The sequence below is a fragment of the Akebia trifoliata genome, chromosome 15, assembly GCF_017979445.1.
Source record: "Akebia trifoliata isolate Shusen 1 chromosome 15, ASM1797944v1, whole genome shotgun sequence".
Classification (NCBI taxonomy): domain Eukaryota; kingdom Viridiplantae; phylum Streptophyta; class Magnoliopsida; order Ranunculales; family Lardizabalaceae; genus Akebia; species Akebia trifoliata.
This window is the reverse complement of record NC_141389.1, coordinates 24585790-24602895: the sequence shown is the minus strand read 5'-3', so window position 1 is coordinate 24602895 and position 17106 is coordinate 24585790. Positions and strand designations below refer to the sequence as shown.

At 32.4% G+C, this 17106-nt stretch overlaps 1 protein-coding gene across 1 annotated transcript; it reads right to left on the bottom strand.

Annotated features, from left to right (window-relative positions):
- Nucleotides 1-7179: 7179 nt before the first annotated feature.
- Nucleotides 7180-15515, bottom strand: LOC147384732 (cell number regulator 8-like). Its single transcript, XM_086425261.1, has 3 exons — nucleotides 15152-15515; nucleotides 8340-8542; nucleotides 7180-7613 (listed from the first exon to the last, which is right to left on the bottom strand). The coding sequence occupies exons 1-3, from the start codon at nucleotides 15405-15407 to the stop codon at nucleotides 7371-7373; spliced, it is 702 nt and encodes a 233-aa protein (XP_086281387.1). The 5' UTR covers nucleotides 15408-15515; the 3' UTR covers nucleotides 7180-7370.
- Between the last annotated feature and the right edge of the window lie 1591 nt (nucleotides 15516-17106).

The following is a 17106-nucleotide window of genomic DNA, read 5'->3' as shown; positions in this document are numbered from 1 at the left end:
CATTAGTAAGGTTAAAAATGGTCTCCAAACAATTATATTAGTAGGATTAGAAATGGTACGGATTTTATCCGAAATCAGAATCCTAATTTAGCAGGTTTAATTTTATTGAATATATTTAAATTAAAATATGATTCAAATATGGGTTGATGTTCCTTGACCTCAGTCAGATCCGGATCGGATACAATTCCATCTCTACATCCGTCAAGATCCGAATGATATATTACTTTATAAGATATATTTTTATATTTTATAAATCATCTTTTATTAATTAACAACAGTTGGGTATAGTAGTCAAGGCCTCTATCCAAAATAGATAAGTCTTGAGTTCTAATCTCTTACTGACTTTTAATAAAAGTAAATCTTAAACAATTTTAAAATGAATCCGGATATGGTTTTAATAAAAGTACAATGGTTTGGATATGGTCTTAAATAATACAATCCGAGTCGGATTCAGATCCGGGAAAAAAAAAAAAATTAAATATGGATATGAACACTCATATTCAGTCCATATTCGACCCGTTTTAAGTCGTTTATATTAGAGTGCTGATATTTTGACTAGAAAGTCTTCATTCAGTCGAGTAAACCCGATCAATTTTTAATAAAAGTAAAATGGATCCGGATATGATTTACTAAAAGTAAAATGGTTTGGATATGATCTTAGCTAGTATGACCTGAGTCTGATTCGGATAAAAAAAATTGGATATGGATATGGACACTCATTTCTGATCCGTATCTGCCCTGTTTTAAACCCTATATGTTAGAGTGCTGATATTCTAACTAGAAAGTCTTCACTAGGTCAATACTCGATTGATGTGGCACGAAACCATAGATCTATTTCCTTGGGATACACAATTGCAAATCCCCATAAAAGATGTATAGTTGTATATCTGAAGGAAAAGATCTATGGTTTCGTGTCCATGCCACATTAGCCGAGTATTGATCGAGTGAAGACTTTCTGATTAGAAAATCATTACTCATTACATTAAGAGTCGTGATATTCTAACTCAAAGATTTTCACTCGGTCCTTACTCGTTAGACATGGCAAGTGCACAGAACCATAGATCTTTCACTTCGGAATACACAAGGAAAAAGATCTATGATTTTGTACACTTGCCATGTCAATTGAGTACAGACCGAGTGAAGATTTTCGAGTAAAAAATCATTAGTCTTATATTAATTTTTAGGTGATTTAGACCTATAATGAACTTAAGAGATTTGTTGAAGATGACACAAATGCTCTTATCTTCAATCTCTAGTAAAAAAAATCTTTTTTATTTATAATTTAATTGTTAATTTCAAATTTTAACCCATTAGATTTAAATTTTTTGGGTGATTTAGGTATGCCCCTCTACCCTTTGATTAATATTAGAGATACCCCTCTTATATGTTTTCAAACTAATGACATGCGACCTTGACCTAGTTTTAAGGGAAATTTATCAAAACCGAGCAAAATTTTGATTTATTTACCAAATCGGAGCACTGTACATCTTATTTTAGAAAATATTTTATTTGATCAAAACAGTAAAAAAATGTGAAAAATAAATCTGTCATTTTTAATTTTTTATGCATTTACCATTATACCTTTTAAAACCATATAAATTCCAACCCTTTTAGGATTTCTTAAGTTTTTACCAAATTTAACCAACAAAATAAAAAAATTCCCTACTCCTCCCATCTCCTTTCTTTGGTCAACCATTGTCTTGAGCTTGACTTCACCATCAATGGTGGACACTGATGACAATGAAGACACACCGAGTAAATCTTCTCTTGGTCAACTAACTTTCTCCCTGCTAATCTATATCCTCTCTTGTTTGACTAGCTCCACCAACTACTCTCTTTCTCGACTCCACCATCAAAGTTGGACGTCAACACAAACCAAGCATTTTAAGGACATATTTTAACTTCATCATTGCTCAACTAAATTCCTTTTTGCCATTAAACCCTTGACAACCATATAAATCCAATAGATTTAAGATTTTTTTTTTTAATTTTTTTTAAAACTAATTTTAACCAACAAAATTAATTAATTTCCCATTTATTCTCTGATGTTTTTACCAACAAATCAATTATCCTTATTCAACTAACTTTCTCCTTGCTTGATTTAGGGTTTCTCATGCGTATACATGACATTTTCATTAAGAAAATCTCAATACTATGTGGTTTGGAGTCCCTACTATTCTTTTTTTAGAAATAGGTGTGAATGGCCACCCAAAATAATTTTTTTGAAAATCAATCTTTTCATAACACTTGTAGTGATTCTTGTTTATGAAAAAGGGGTATGCTCTACCTAGATCTAGGTAAGGAGGCTTAGTTAAAGAGTAGGAAAGGTGTTAGACAACTCATTCTATACACCCTAAGGTGGTTTACCTTTGAAACTTGGTCATTTTAGTATTTTAACAAAAATAACTATGCATGAATTGCATGAAGAAAGTGAATGTGTGCATAGAGTGGAAATATAATTCTTTAGGAGAGGGATTTAATGTTGTCGTTGACATGAGAGAATATCATATGGAAAATGATTAAAAACTTGATCTTGATGCAAACATGCATGATTAAAAACTTAGTGTTTTAACCTCAACAGACACATTTTTTGATCATGATCAAACATGTGTGGTGTGTGCATTGTGTACATTATGATGCATGAGAGATATGAATCTAACCTTCATTCTTTCGATCAAAATGCCTCAAGCATTCCATGCCTAAGTTCAAGGTTCAACCTACTCAAGATGAAAAGGGGGTCTCCATTACATCTTAAGGCTTTCTAAAATAAAAAGCAAAGAGAGAGTAAAATAAGAGAGAGAGAAAAATGCAATACTTGAAATATAACCTACCCTAACCCACTTTGTGTTCTTATTAGTATCTTCTTCTTCTTCCTTCAAGGTCTTCAATGGATGTACTTAAAAGAAGACAAAGATTTGGAGAGTGTGCCACCTCGAGTTCCATCATGTGGTCCAAGTCGATTCCCTCTAAAGTCTCCTTCTTTATTTGGTTGGCTTCCCTTGGTAGGATCCTTATGATGGATAACTTGATTGCGCGGAGATGGATCACTCCCAAAATTTGTCCCCTTTGTTTGAGGGAAGGGGAATCCGTTGATCATATTTTAATTCATTGCGCATTTTTTTATAACATTTGGTTAATTTTCTTTGGTCTATTCTGTATTAATTGGGTTTTTCCTCGTAAGTTTTCCTCGTTGTTAGTAGAATGGAATAGCAATGCCTTTCTCCCCACAAAACGTTACCTGTGGGTTATGCTCCCCTCGATCATTTTGTGGGGGATTTGGAATGAGAAAAATAATAGGATATTCAATAGTAAGGTTAGAAGCTCTCATGTAGGGTTCTTGGAGATCTTGGGTTTTTTATACCTTTGGTCTAAACATAACATAGAGTTCGTGAGTTTTTCTTTTGATGACTTTGTTTTTAAATGGAACTCCTTATGTAACCACTGATGTTATTTGTTTCTTTTCTTTACTTTTCTCTGTGAGGCTTTCTCAGCTTCCTTATATTCTGGTCTTCTCTTTTCAATATACTATACTTTTTTTTTTTTAAAGGTTGGGGTGTGGTGTAGGGATTTTAGAGAAAACTTGAAGTTAGAAGAAGGTTACAGTATTGATGATTTTTCAGTAGAAGATTGGGCAGAGTTGAGAGTTTAGACGGGGGATTGAGGGCATGAGATTTTTAATAAAGGTTTTGAGAGATATTTGGGGTAAAATTGTCCAACCCTAAAAATAAAGGGAAATAACATTAGATTTAGATTATTTCTTTTTTAATATTTTATTTTTATGATGGTAAAAGTAGAATTTATGAAATGAAACTCTAAAAACACATTTAGTCTTTAGTTTTTGGTAAATATTATAAAAAATAAGGGGTAGAGAGATGAAAAAAAAATGAGTTTTAAGAGGATGAATAAGAGAGTGACATGTGTAAAAATGATATGGTAGGTAAAAAATAGACTTTGATTCTTTTGTAAATAACTCATAAAACAACAATAAATGAAAAAAGATAAAAAATACTTTTGAGAAGATGAATGAGAGGGTGACATGTGTAAAGTAGGCATTGGTCCTCATATAAACAATTCTAAAAATAAGGGCAAAGAGATAAATTTAAAATTGACCCTCTTAGAGTGTGTCATGTGTCCTCTTTTGAGGAAATGTGTGAGGCCATGAGTTTTGACATAGGTCATGGGCTTGAACTTGGTTTGGGTTGGACCCTCACCTATCGTAAAATATTACAATAAAGGATCAATTGATCCTTCTCCTATTATCAAGTCAGAATCTGATTATACTAACAATCTTGTATGGGCCAAATCATTAGATTATGATGAAGATGCGTGTGATCTTTTATCTTATAATACTGATATGATAGATCCGATCTATTCAATATATATTTATTTGATATTATAAGAATTTCAATTGATTTCTTTAGTTTGACATGTGTATCTATGCGTATTTATGTGTTTTTATCGTATCTTATCAAAATTGTGATGATGAAATCTTGATTTTTTATCCTCCTATCGGCATCTCTAACGACTATGGTATGTAAATAATGAAAAATGCATTATTTTAAATTTTATGTTATTTCATAATTAGTTTAAAAACATTGTGTTATACCATACTCAATTGTTTACTTTATATCATTTCATATTTATTTACTCAATTGTTTACTAATCACAATCCTAATATCATAACAAACACACATTCACTAGTTAGTGTTAACTCAGGTTCATCAGATGAATCGAATCTGTTTGAATTAAACACGGTTGATAAATTGAAGCTTGATTATGACGAACCATCTACATATGATGATCTTCTCCAATCAACTAATGAAAATTTGATGATCAGGAAAAATGATTTCTAACCAAATCTATTTAATGACAGGAAGAAGTTGAGGGAGAAAGTGAAGAACCTCTACCTATTGATTTCTAAGAAGATCAAATAATACGAGTAAGGATAACCCAGAGAAATGCAGAAGAGCATTTAATAGGTTATATTAAGAGAATAGATGAATGTAAATCCAAGAACGTAGACAACGGATTCTAATTATGTAGCTCATCCAAATGTAAAATTTGAGGTCATAGATGAGTTGTTAAATGCATACAATATTCGCTCTCTAGATCATATGGAGAACGGCGTTAACTAAGACTATAGTCCCTAATATTTGCATTTCTATTTATAAGAAGACGTGTCTTTTGGTGAGTGTATGATCCTTTGTTTGCCTATTACAATGTTTGATTATATGGGTATGTGTCTATGTCTATTAATAGATGTGTAAGCATTTATGTGTGTGTGTGTGTGTGTGTGTGTGATCATTTGTTTGCCTATTACAATGTTTGATTATGTGGGTATGTGTCTATGTCTATTAATAGATGTGTAAGCGTTTGTGTGTGTGTGTGAGATCATTTGTTTGCCTATTAATGTATCTACGTATGTGGGTGTGTGTCTAAGTGTATTGCTGCCCTTATTTTTATGAATTTCTGTTGCTTGTTTTGATGAAAATGATCGTATCACTTCTACATTTATGAAACAACATCATTTCGTGAAGTTCACTATGTTAAACATGTTTTATGTAATATAATATTATAGTAGTACATTGAAATGGAGTAGAGTAACATTTATAAACAACAAGAACTATTCCTACAACCGATTTTACAACACTAAATCAGATTTATAATTTTTTTTTATAATATGCAAAATAAGAAAATATGAACAACATTGGGGGCGATACCTACGCCATATATATAAGTGTGTGTGTGTGTGTGTGTGTAAAAATTGCAAGTACATGTACTAAATACATAAAGCATGTATCATTGTAACTTGATGTAATACATCAATACATCTACAATTAAACAAAAAAGAAAGCTAAATATAACCTTGAAAATCTACAATCAATAGAAGATTATCAACATGAGAACCACGCATATGAAAACATAGAACACCCAAAAATACTCGACTTGGGTACGTCTTTAGACTCAACATAACATTTATGCACTTGGGTATACAAAGGTGAGTGTTCAACGACCCTATGCTTGATATGTAAGAGTAGACGACCTCTCATGTTGCATCCACTGATGTGTACGACATGTAAAGGTTACCGTTGAGACTTGCACACAAACTTTTATGAAACACATGTTGGAACACAAATGGTTTCTACTTGTGAGGGATTCGAAGAAATTGATCAAATCATCAAAATCCGCACACATACTTACCCTAAAAAGACATAATCTGATACCACATTATAACATATATTTGATCTGAACGGTAATTATGAGATTGCGTTTTGAGATATTAAGAAGGGTTTCATTAGACAGAGTTGAGAATGATCCCAACTATACATCTACTTACGCAATTTGGATGAAGGCGACATCTTTTCTAACTATGAACATTAATTTCGTTGCCAAACTTTAAGATTAAATTGTGTATGTTTAGATTAGAGAGCTTATGTTACCACACCAACTTTTGTTGATGCCACTCCAATATATGTGCTAATTCTTTGGTGATTTGTGTATAATTAGTGTTACATTAGTAAAAGTTGGTGTGGCAATAGAATCTCTCTTAGATCATCTTTATTTGTTTTAAGTGTCACTTAAAAAGTCATGATTTTATCATTTTGTGTCTCATTTTTACAATGCAAACAATCTTATACTATTTGTGCCAGTTTTCATGCGTTCTGATTTAATAACCCGATGCTTCACAATTCTCTATTATCAATGGATGAGACTTATCTATGCCTACAAAATATTAAAATGTGTTCATGTCGAGTTATTGATAAACAAAATTGTTTACCATAAACAACCAAATTACTTATAAATAAAAATGTGTTTTTACCCCCCAAAAAAAAAAAAAAAACATAGAATATCCTTCTTGTGCAACCTTAGATTCACTTTGGCAGCTTAATAAATGTTAAATAGGAAGAGAGCTGCTATTGGCACCCCAATTTTTTACTTATTACACCCCAATTAAAAAAATAAATAAATGAATGATTGAGAATAAGTAAAAATTAGGGAGCCAATAGAATCTACTGAAATCGTTTGATCGAGTGTTGTGATGTTGCCCAACCTCTGTATGCTTGAAGAGTGTGTTTTAATCTTTAATTGGGGTGTGATAAATAGTTTTAAAAAAATGGGGTGTAATAAGTAAAAAAGTTCGGGTGCCAATAGCAGATCTCAATAGGACAAAAACACATCTAAAAGTACAAATAGATGGAAAAACATCACAACATTAAGTGTGAAGTCCCCAACTCCTATTAACAGATATTATTATAGATGAACAAACAAGTTTTGATAACACTAGTAAATATTTCATAGTTCTGCCTAGTACAAGTAAAATAGTTTTAAGTGTGTAGACAGTCTATGTTCAGTAGTGATGTGACATCATCTCAGGCCCCTCCACGACCCATCGTCTGCTCTGACGGAGGGAGCATAACCAAGATTGGTCGACCATTGAACCCGGGATGAGGCAACCTACGGCGTAGCTCTCTACCTTCCTGGCAAAGGGAACAAGTGTGACACACGAAGTGAGTAGCAAAGTCGCAAGCTGACTCGCACTGCTCACGTTGCAACTCATCCTCTATGATTCCTCCACAACACCCACACGATCTAGACAATGCCTCACAGGTGCCCTGTTCTTGAAACCAGCACCAAAATAAGCAGAGAATGTTGAGAATATATCTTTACTATTATAATGAGAGAAGGTAGAGTAGAAGTCGTCCAGTGGCAAGCCGAGCCTTGATAAGCTCCTCAGGAAGGGTAGATCCAGTGTTCGAAACCCCATGAAGCAATGAATTCCTTGGGGCCACCCTCCAGGATCTAGTTGACCCTCGACTCAACCAGTTGCACATAGGACTTTCCGAGGGGGGGCGGTGCGTGTGACCGTGGGATTTGTCTCACTCAAAGAGGAGAAACCCATGATAAGCCAACTAAAAAAAAAAAAGGGTGGTTTGACACCAAAATTTGGATTTCAAAAATGCCCCCACTTTTTACATTTAAACTTAATATAATTAGGGACATTTTGGTCAAAAATCAAGAAAATTGCAATCACACGTCCCTTAAATCTCGTTGGTTAATTTTCAAAACTACAAAAATGTCCTTTTTTTACAATGTAATCTTTAAAACCATCCATTAATTAATATTTTAAATAAAAAATAAGCCCTTTGCACATGCTACCTTCTAGTAGATATAAAAGATATTTGAATCATTGCAAAAAGAATTCCACCTAAATTAAGGGAACAAAAACATTAAGATTCAAGAAGTCCAAAAATGCTTTTGCAGTAAAACCTTATTCCGTCTAGACATCTTCGTATGAACTACCGTCCAAAATGAGAATAAGAGAAGGAAGAATAACTTGCCTCGAGATTGAATCCTCGGCGGATTGCCGTGCGGTTAGGATATGAAAACCAAGGCGCCAGCCAATTTGAACCAAAGAGGGAATTTCCAAGGAGGTAAAGACCACTGTAAGCCAAGCAGTGATTTGAAAATGTTCCTGGACTGGGTCCTAGTCTCTCAACATTACTGCCATATAACATACAAGGAGCCAAAGTTCCAAGAAGACCTGGCCAAATTATTATGGTTATCAGTGTAGAAGACCATAAAGCATGTGCAGGCATTGTTTTAAAACTAGGTTTCGCATCTCGTCTCATCCATGCCAAATACCGAGTCGTCTCGAACAAGTTTTCCGATTCATTTGAGACATCTCGTTCAAAAATGAGAAAAAGGAACGTGGGGTTTTAAATCTCGTCCGAAAAATTGACTTGTCTGTCCATCTCATCTATGCCTGATACTGAGACGACTCAGGCGATACGTCTTGGTCTCGAATGAGTTTTGAAACCATGTGTGCAGGAACAAAGCTTTTGGGAAAAATCAAACTAATAGTTTTTTTTAATATTTATAAATGATAAACATTTAAAATAACAAAGATCTCTAACTAATAAAAATTAAATGAACCCTAACGTGCAAAGAATATCTCATGTCTCAAGCATGTTTTGTATCAAACAAGGGCAGCACAGTGTCAACCAAGGAAATTTTGTTTTAACTTCTAGCATCCCAACATGATTTTTGAATTATTCTCAATTATCCAGTTAAATTCTAGGGTTTTGTCTTTTTGTTTTTTGCTCAAGTAAAACCTATGTTGAAACAAGTAAAAGGAAATCCTTGTAATTATAGAAAGCATGGTTACCAAGTTGGGTTTTGGGAATAAGTTGGAAGGAAAAATTGACAAAATTCAGAAAGTTCAGGAAAAATAAAAAAAATTATAATATAATTTTAAAAATTAGAGAAATAAAAAATATATTTTTATTTTCAACATATCTTTTAAGCAAAACAATAGACTATTGAATATTTACACATGAAGTCATGAATATAATAATATGTTTCACGTAATTTTTTTTTTTGCTTAGGAGAATCTGTTTTTAGTGATTAGGACTACTATTTAGGCTTCTTTTCATGTTTTCTATGTTCATAGTCATAGTATAGATGTTTGGGGGAAATTTAGTAACTTTATCATGTCTTTCTAGTGAGTTTTCTTTTGGCTGAAAATTCAAGGGAGATAAAGTTACGGGATAGAGACAGATATGGTATTTTTGCTTTTGTTATATTTAGGTTTTATTCCCAGCCATTAGATCTTATTATATTAATTGAATGACTGAGACTAGATTAGGATTTTGAGTTCTATACAAATAGTTGTAATGCAATCCAGATTTTAATTAATTTTTTGCTTTTGAGGAATAAAAATTTACAGATTCTCTCCCAAGAACTTGATCAACAGCCTTCGTTGTGATTCCAAGGTAAGAGTTCACCTACCTATCTCATCTCCTTCTTAGCTTTTCTTTATTTTTTTGCTATCATAACATCGTGTACCCTATTGCTGCCCCCCTAAACAATCATCGAACCATACCATATCCTTAATCCCTGCTGTATTATACTTTTACAGGAGCCCTATCCTAACCTTGGTTTAAAATTTCATTTCATTTTGGTTTGTATCGGCTGAAACATTTCATTTTTTCAACTTTCCGAAACAAAACACCTATGGAATTGAAAAAATCAACGGACTATTGATTTTTTAGTGCAAAAATTTCAATTTCTCCTGTATATCTTCTAATAGATCTCGAAGAGGAGTGTGAGAGGTGACTGTGGTCAAGGGCAAGTCATCGCTTCAGAACACGTTTATGTGCAACTATATAAGGTAAAAAAAGGAGAGAGGAGGAAGAAGAAGAAGTTCCTGGAAATTGTTGATATATTTTGACTTTTGTCTAATTTGTGATAGTTTGAAAACACTTGACCCTAAAAGTTACACTCAAAATCCTTGAAAGGGATCAAGAGAATGTTAACTGTGTGTTTGTTGAACCCTAAGCAAGCGGAAGTTCAATCTTCCATATGCATCCATTAGTTTTAACACTCAAGATTGGTCTTACGATTTGGACTTCAATTGCATGTTAGACTTTCTTTATCACATGTGGTTGCATGAGCTGATTTATGTTTGAATTGTTTATTTGATTTAATCCTGGTCTCAGACTCATCATTTTAGGTTAGGCATCACCGTCCAACATCAAAAAGTGTCCAAACAAACCTTTAAAATAAAATATTAGAACAACAAATGACATCGATAAAAATTAGCAACCAAAACATCAAATCATATTAAATTATCAAACCTCATTAAAATATAAAAATGAATCACCAAATTCCATATTGATATCATCCATACAGTAGCAAAAATAAATACAGGTTGGGTTTGTTGAGTGTATATATTCCTCCACTCACGAGTGTGCCATACCCCAGTTAAGACACATGACACTCTCATATTCATAGTTCTCCCCCTTTCCAATAGATCGGTCATTGGAGTAGTTGGTTGGTTAACATGGTATCAAAGCGCTAAGTTCGTATAGGTCACGAGTTCAATAGGGGGAGTGTTGAGTGTATATTTTCCTCTACTCTTGAGGTGTATCATACCCAAGTTAAGCCCCTTGACCCTCTTATATTAATAGTTCTCCCCCTCTCCAACAGATCAGTCATTTTGAGTGGTTGGTTGGTTAATAGGGTTTAAACATTTAGGGTTCAATTTTGTATCATTTTCAAATAAAATAAGTGGTGAATTTTTTAAAAGCTGCATAGTTCACATTTTAAATGCAGAGCTAGTGACTTTTCAAAACCTCGTGAATTATATAATTGCGATTTAACCGTGATTTATTTGGTGACTGATTGAAAGTGTATTGGTTGTAGTAAGAGTGAAGGGGTTATACATGAATAATTTTAATGGTATAATCCCATAGGATCACTTCGACAAAGTTTTATATATATATAGGTAAAAAATAACGCCACCCCCAGACTCAAATCTCGAATAAGATCTCATTTTTTATTCCTACAAAAACTCTCAAATCTATGAGGATTTCCCAGATCAAGACCCTTCGACAATTAAGTTGGCAAAAATTCTAAAGGCTTAATTAAAGAATAAGTTAAAAGCCATTTACTTGTGCTTAGATTCTGATATTTATAGACTTAAAGAATCCATCTTACATTGGTAACTAACTTCCTTCATGAAAATCTAGCAAATATTTCAATATCCCATTTGGATTAAGATCTTTCTAATCTTATCTTCATTGATTCCATGTTTGATTTGAGTTCCTTCTAATAATAATCATCGACTAATTTGATATAAGAATAGTATTAAACTTAGAATCTAAGATTGCACGATATCCTTTGTTGAGATCAAGATCCCCTTACTATTTCCGCGATTTTCCCTCAACGAACTAATCACTCGGCCATATTCAGCCAAGTGCTTTGGATTCTGTCACGTGTCACTGTGACTTAGTCCTTTCAAGGACACAACTGAGTTGACACGTGGGTGTCTCGGCTAAACCACTCATCTGTTGAGTGAGTTTACTGATTTTAATGACACATCACGTATCTTAATTGACTCAACATTCTCATGTACTTGTGACTACATGAAAGTTTCTAATTGGTCCACGTAACCATACATAATTACACACCCACAATGTCATTGACTGTAATCCCTTTCTCATACTCATCTCTATCATCAAGACCATAAATCAATTGCTAATTTTGGTCGAATGAAGAGAATGGATCAATTACTTACTTTGACAAATGCTATTTACTTTATGTGGGCGTATAATTACGTTTGATAATGTAGACCAATAAGATGCTTCCACGTGGCAGCTAAAAAAAAAAATGAGGATCGAGTCAAAGAAGATACATGTTGCGTATGTAAAAAAGTGTAAACTTACTCGGTGGATGAGTGATTTAGCTGAAACATCCACGTGTCAACTCAATTGATTTCTTGAGATAACTTAGTTTAAATGACACGTGGCTAAACCCAAAGCACTCAATTGAGAATGGCTGAGCAATTAGTCGTTAAGGAAAAGTTATGGAATTAACAAGGAATTGAAACAAATTCCAATGGAAGATCTTCAATAATCTCAGGATTCTAACACTAGTAACATTCCTAAATCAATTTAGTTACAATTAAAAAAGTTCTACTACAACATGTAATCCAGGAGACAAAGATGGATAGATTTGGATTACTAAAGATAATGAAAATCTACAAGATCTTTGGAAGAGAGATTACTGATCAAATTAGAACTCTTGATATCTATAAATAGGAGGATGATCACACAGGTAAAGGACTTTTTTACTTGATCTCTAATGCACCCTTCTTAATTCTTACTAACTTGATCGTCGGAGGGTCTTGATCTGAGAAACACTCCCAAATTTGAGAACTTTTACTAAAATAAAGATAGAGATCTTCATCGAGACACAAGTCTAGGAATGAGATAATTCTTTTTTACCTACAATTTCTTATTGCAGCAATATGATATCTCCATCAATTATCAATTCGAGATGTAAGAATTACATTTCTTTATTCAGATACACTTAATTGTTGGTTCATAAAAGGTCCTAAAGAGGTTAAAAGATCAAGTATGGGTATATTTTGCCCTTCATAGACGATGTCACAAGGATTTCACATTTATAAATAAATATTCATTTACTCTTATGGTATTAAAATTTGTCTGAGACCGAGATGACTCAGTATCATTAACATGCGGGACATCCAATGTGAATCGTCCGTAGTAAAACTCGGTTGAGTCAAGTGGATTTTTTATTATTAAAATAATTAAAAAATTATTTTTAAATATTTATTATCTAAATAAAAATATGATCTTGTGAATAAGCATCTTCTAATCCACCTTATATATATGTATGTATGTATGTATTAATAATTGTAAACTGAGTTAAATAGTTTCTCTCCTGAGAATACTAGATGAAATACCAAGCTTTAAAACCATATCTTGCTCCAAACCCTAATTTGATCTCTGTTTCCTTTTCAGTTCTAATAAACTAATAAAAAAACTTCATAAAAACAAAAAAAAATAGATCTAACCAAAATCAGACTAAATAGATCTTGACGTTGTGGATATTTTGTTCTTTTGTGTTAGATCTTTATTCACGTCCGATATATGTTTAAATCGAAATCAAAGACTACGTATACGAACCCACTCATGTTTAACTCAGAACCGACTCGTTTCTCTTTTTTTTCTCTCTCGCACAAATGATGTCAACATCAGGTTACATACCTAATGTAATATAATATAATATATAAAATGTATAAATTGTTACACCTATATAACTAAGTTGTTAACACACATATATAATATAATATAATAATATATTATTATATTATTATATTATTATATTATATTATAAATATGTGTTAACAACTTAACTATACAGGTATAACAATTTATACATTTTATATATTATATTATATTATATTCCATAAGATATATAATCTGATGTTGAAATCAATTGTGCGAAAAAAAATCCAGAGACGAATGTCTATACGATTAATCGATAGCTCTTTCAGGAAGCAAAACAATTAATTTAGAATAATAGGGGTTTGATATTCTCTCTAATAGTATGGGATACCAGTTGAGAATACCATTGTACCCACTATTCGAAAAAATAATATCTTATCTTTATTAGAAAACAACAAATTGTAATATAAAGATGGTTTGTAGATGACTAGATTGATTGAGGACACATGTATACCTAGAGGTACGATGAAACTGACTTATCAAACAATCATTTACAATCTATAATAGTCAAACAATTGATCTTCATTAGGGATCAACAGTCAACCTGAGCCGAAAAACACGGCTACCCAATTATGGTAAATTTCCAGGCCGACCATAAAATCAGGAACTAACGATAAATTCCATACTGGTTAAATACTAGATCATCAATATACAAATTGATACTTTTGTATCGGTCATATACCTCGTCATTCTTATCAAATACACCACCAAAATTGATATACTTATGACATGTTTATGTTTATTTTGTTTTGTTAAGAAATGCGAGATTTCATTACTATTTTATTAATAATTAACATGTTTTCAATTGTATTTGTTTGATTTACTTATTTAAAAATTTGCATTATTTATAATAGATTAACTTGTTTAGCCATTAAAGTTAGGACTATTAATTTAAAATGTGAGTTTACCATGAAGTAACTTCCCTGTTACTCACCATACCAATAAAACATTACAGGTGTTCCAACTACCGAGAAGCATATTTTTTATGGAGAATATTATATATAGGGATCGTAGGATTAGGATATTAAACACTATTATTATTATATGTGAGTTGAGATTGAAGTTTAATGGAACTATTTTTATGTATTTTTGAACTTCCTTATATGTATTACCATCATGTGTGTTGTGTCTTCTTGCACGTATATGTTTAGAGAGTGATAATTAATGTTTATGACGTGAATAGTTGTTGATCAATGTGAGATGTGTAGTCGATATATGTAACACTTTTGGGTTGTACTTATAGTTATATTTTTTAGAAATGATAAATATATGGAGGTTGTAATGTAGTTGGATATATGTATTTTGCTTATACAAGTATGTTCATATAGGTGAAAAAATTTCATAAGTCCAATTTTTAGGAGCAATTCTATCGAAATTATTTGAAAGAAATTCATCGTATTTAAGATTTGAAGATTTTTTTTTTTTTTTTTCGTTTTTTTTTTCCGAGATTTAGGAGAGTCTAGATCCGAAATTGAGGGCATTAGAATGCCATCCAAGAACACAATCAGATACGAAATTCACTATATAATCTCAGAAATGGAAACAAAAACACTTACAGACTTCAAGATCGCTGCTGCAGAACTCATCATTGTGACCGATACAAGCGAAGAGACTCGAACTCCACCTCGCACGTGCCACCGGTTCACCAACCACGCTTCCATGACCCAACAGCAACCCATCCGAGGTCCGTATCGGTCCCGATTCCGCCATAGCCGGTTTTTTCGATGGAGTCAGTGTTTCACTGTTCTTAACCATCGAGTCTCCGTTTTCTTGATTGGTCAAAAGAGGGTTAGTTTCTTCAGAATTCGCCATTGAAACAAAACCCTAACAGAAGATGGAGATATCGAAGACAAAGAATAAGTACAAGAAATGGTGATGGGAAGTAACGGACTTTGATTTCTCCGTTATTTGACGGAGGAGCCAAGGAAAGAGTCGTCATTTTGTTACTGTGGTGTCAATAGCGTAGCATCTACGACAGATTTTAACTGACACGTGGAGATTTATGTCTGTTTTAGCCCTTTAGCGTTCAACTACTCTAGAGTTCGGACACTAATGATGATCATGGTTTGGATCCTGTAATTCTTAAAATTCTCCGTTTTAGGAGTTTGTTAATAGCATGGTTTTTAAACTCGTTCGAGACGTATCTTCTGAGTCAACTTGATATTAGAGCTGAATAAGATTAACTCACAAAGTCAATTTTTGATCGAGATTTACGAGTCACAGTTCAATTTATTGATTTATCTCACGAGACGTCTCAATCGTATCGAAAATTCGTCCGAGACGACTTGATATCAGAACTAAACGATACGAGATGAAATACCGAATTTAAAAACCATGGTCAATAGATGATCCCTTTAGTTCTATCAACATTACACAAAAAAGAAGGGATATGAAGAGAGGTTGATGATGATAGATTTTGGTAAGAAATCCTTTAAAATATTTTCTATAATCTCCAAAATTTTATTCACTTCTTTAAGAAAATTTCATGAATTTATCGGAATTGAATCCCTATCAAATAATTTTCAAATATGAACTTTGTTATTATAATCCTCAGGGCACATGTTAAAATGCAAAAAAACACCTTGAAAATAAAAGGGGTAAATGTGGTAAAAAGGGATTTTTTTTTTTTTTTTTGCGTCGTGATTTTCTGACACCCCCTCTGACATACGCCCCCACAATGTGGCATGAGTTGGAACCATATATATATATTTTCTCAAGATACACAACATAATTTTAGGTTATTTTCAATATAAAAATCAAATTCTCAAGTGCATTTAATGCATTTTTAAGTGTGCCAGTAGGACATATGTTAACAAAACCCAACTTAATTTATGTTAATGTTAGGTTGTTAAATATGGGTTATAATCATATATTTTATGAGTCATTTATAAGTCAGTAAAACATTAACCCCGAAACGTTCAATATGTCAAGATTAGGAATGTTTGGAGATATGTAGTTGTCCCCATTTATATATTTAATTGGGTATTGTTATAGTATATCTAACTCCATATATTTTGCTAAATTAAGAAATGTCCCATACCCCTGTTTCCTTACACTTTGTTTGGATTGAGAGAAGTGGAGACGAGAGAAACTAATTTAGAAGAGAAGAGAAACTCATTTAAGACAATTTTGAAATTTTAAAATATCTTTAAAAAATCTGGGAACAGAGTTGAAATTATAAAATATTTTAAAAAGATTTATCTTCACTTTTGAAAAGAGAAAAATCACCTTGTTCTTTTCCCATCTTGTCCTCTCCCACTAAACAATCCAAACAAAAGAAACTCATTTATTTTCTCTTCTCCTCTCCATTTTTCTCAATCCAAACGCAGCAGTTCTACTACGTAGAAGTGTAGAACCTTGAATTTAGCTGCATTATTTGAGATACATTTTTTTAATAAAAATAAATAAATTTCAAATTTAATTAATAGCATTACTTGTGTTTTTTTCCAGAAAATGGTGAACATAACTGAAATTTGAATTTCATTTTGAAGCATTTTAATTATTTTTATTC

Excerpts from the sequence above, each read along its gene's own strand:
- LOC147384732 (XM_086425261.1), bottom strand. The coding sequence starts at position 15,407 with ATGGCGAATTCTGAAGAAACTAACCCTCTTTTGACCAATCAAGAAAAC. Across the intron at positions 8,543-15,151 it reads CAGCAGCGATCTTGAAGTCT|GTCTTCTTGGAACTTTGGCT; the intron begins GTAAGTGTTTTT and ends TAATTTGGCCAG. Across the intron at positions 7,614-8,339 it reads GCCGAGGATTCAATCTCGAG|GGCACCTGTGAGGCATTGTC; the intron begins GCAAGTTATTCT and ends TTTCAAGAACAG.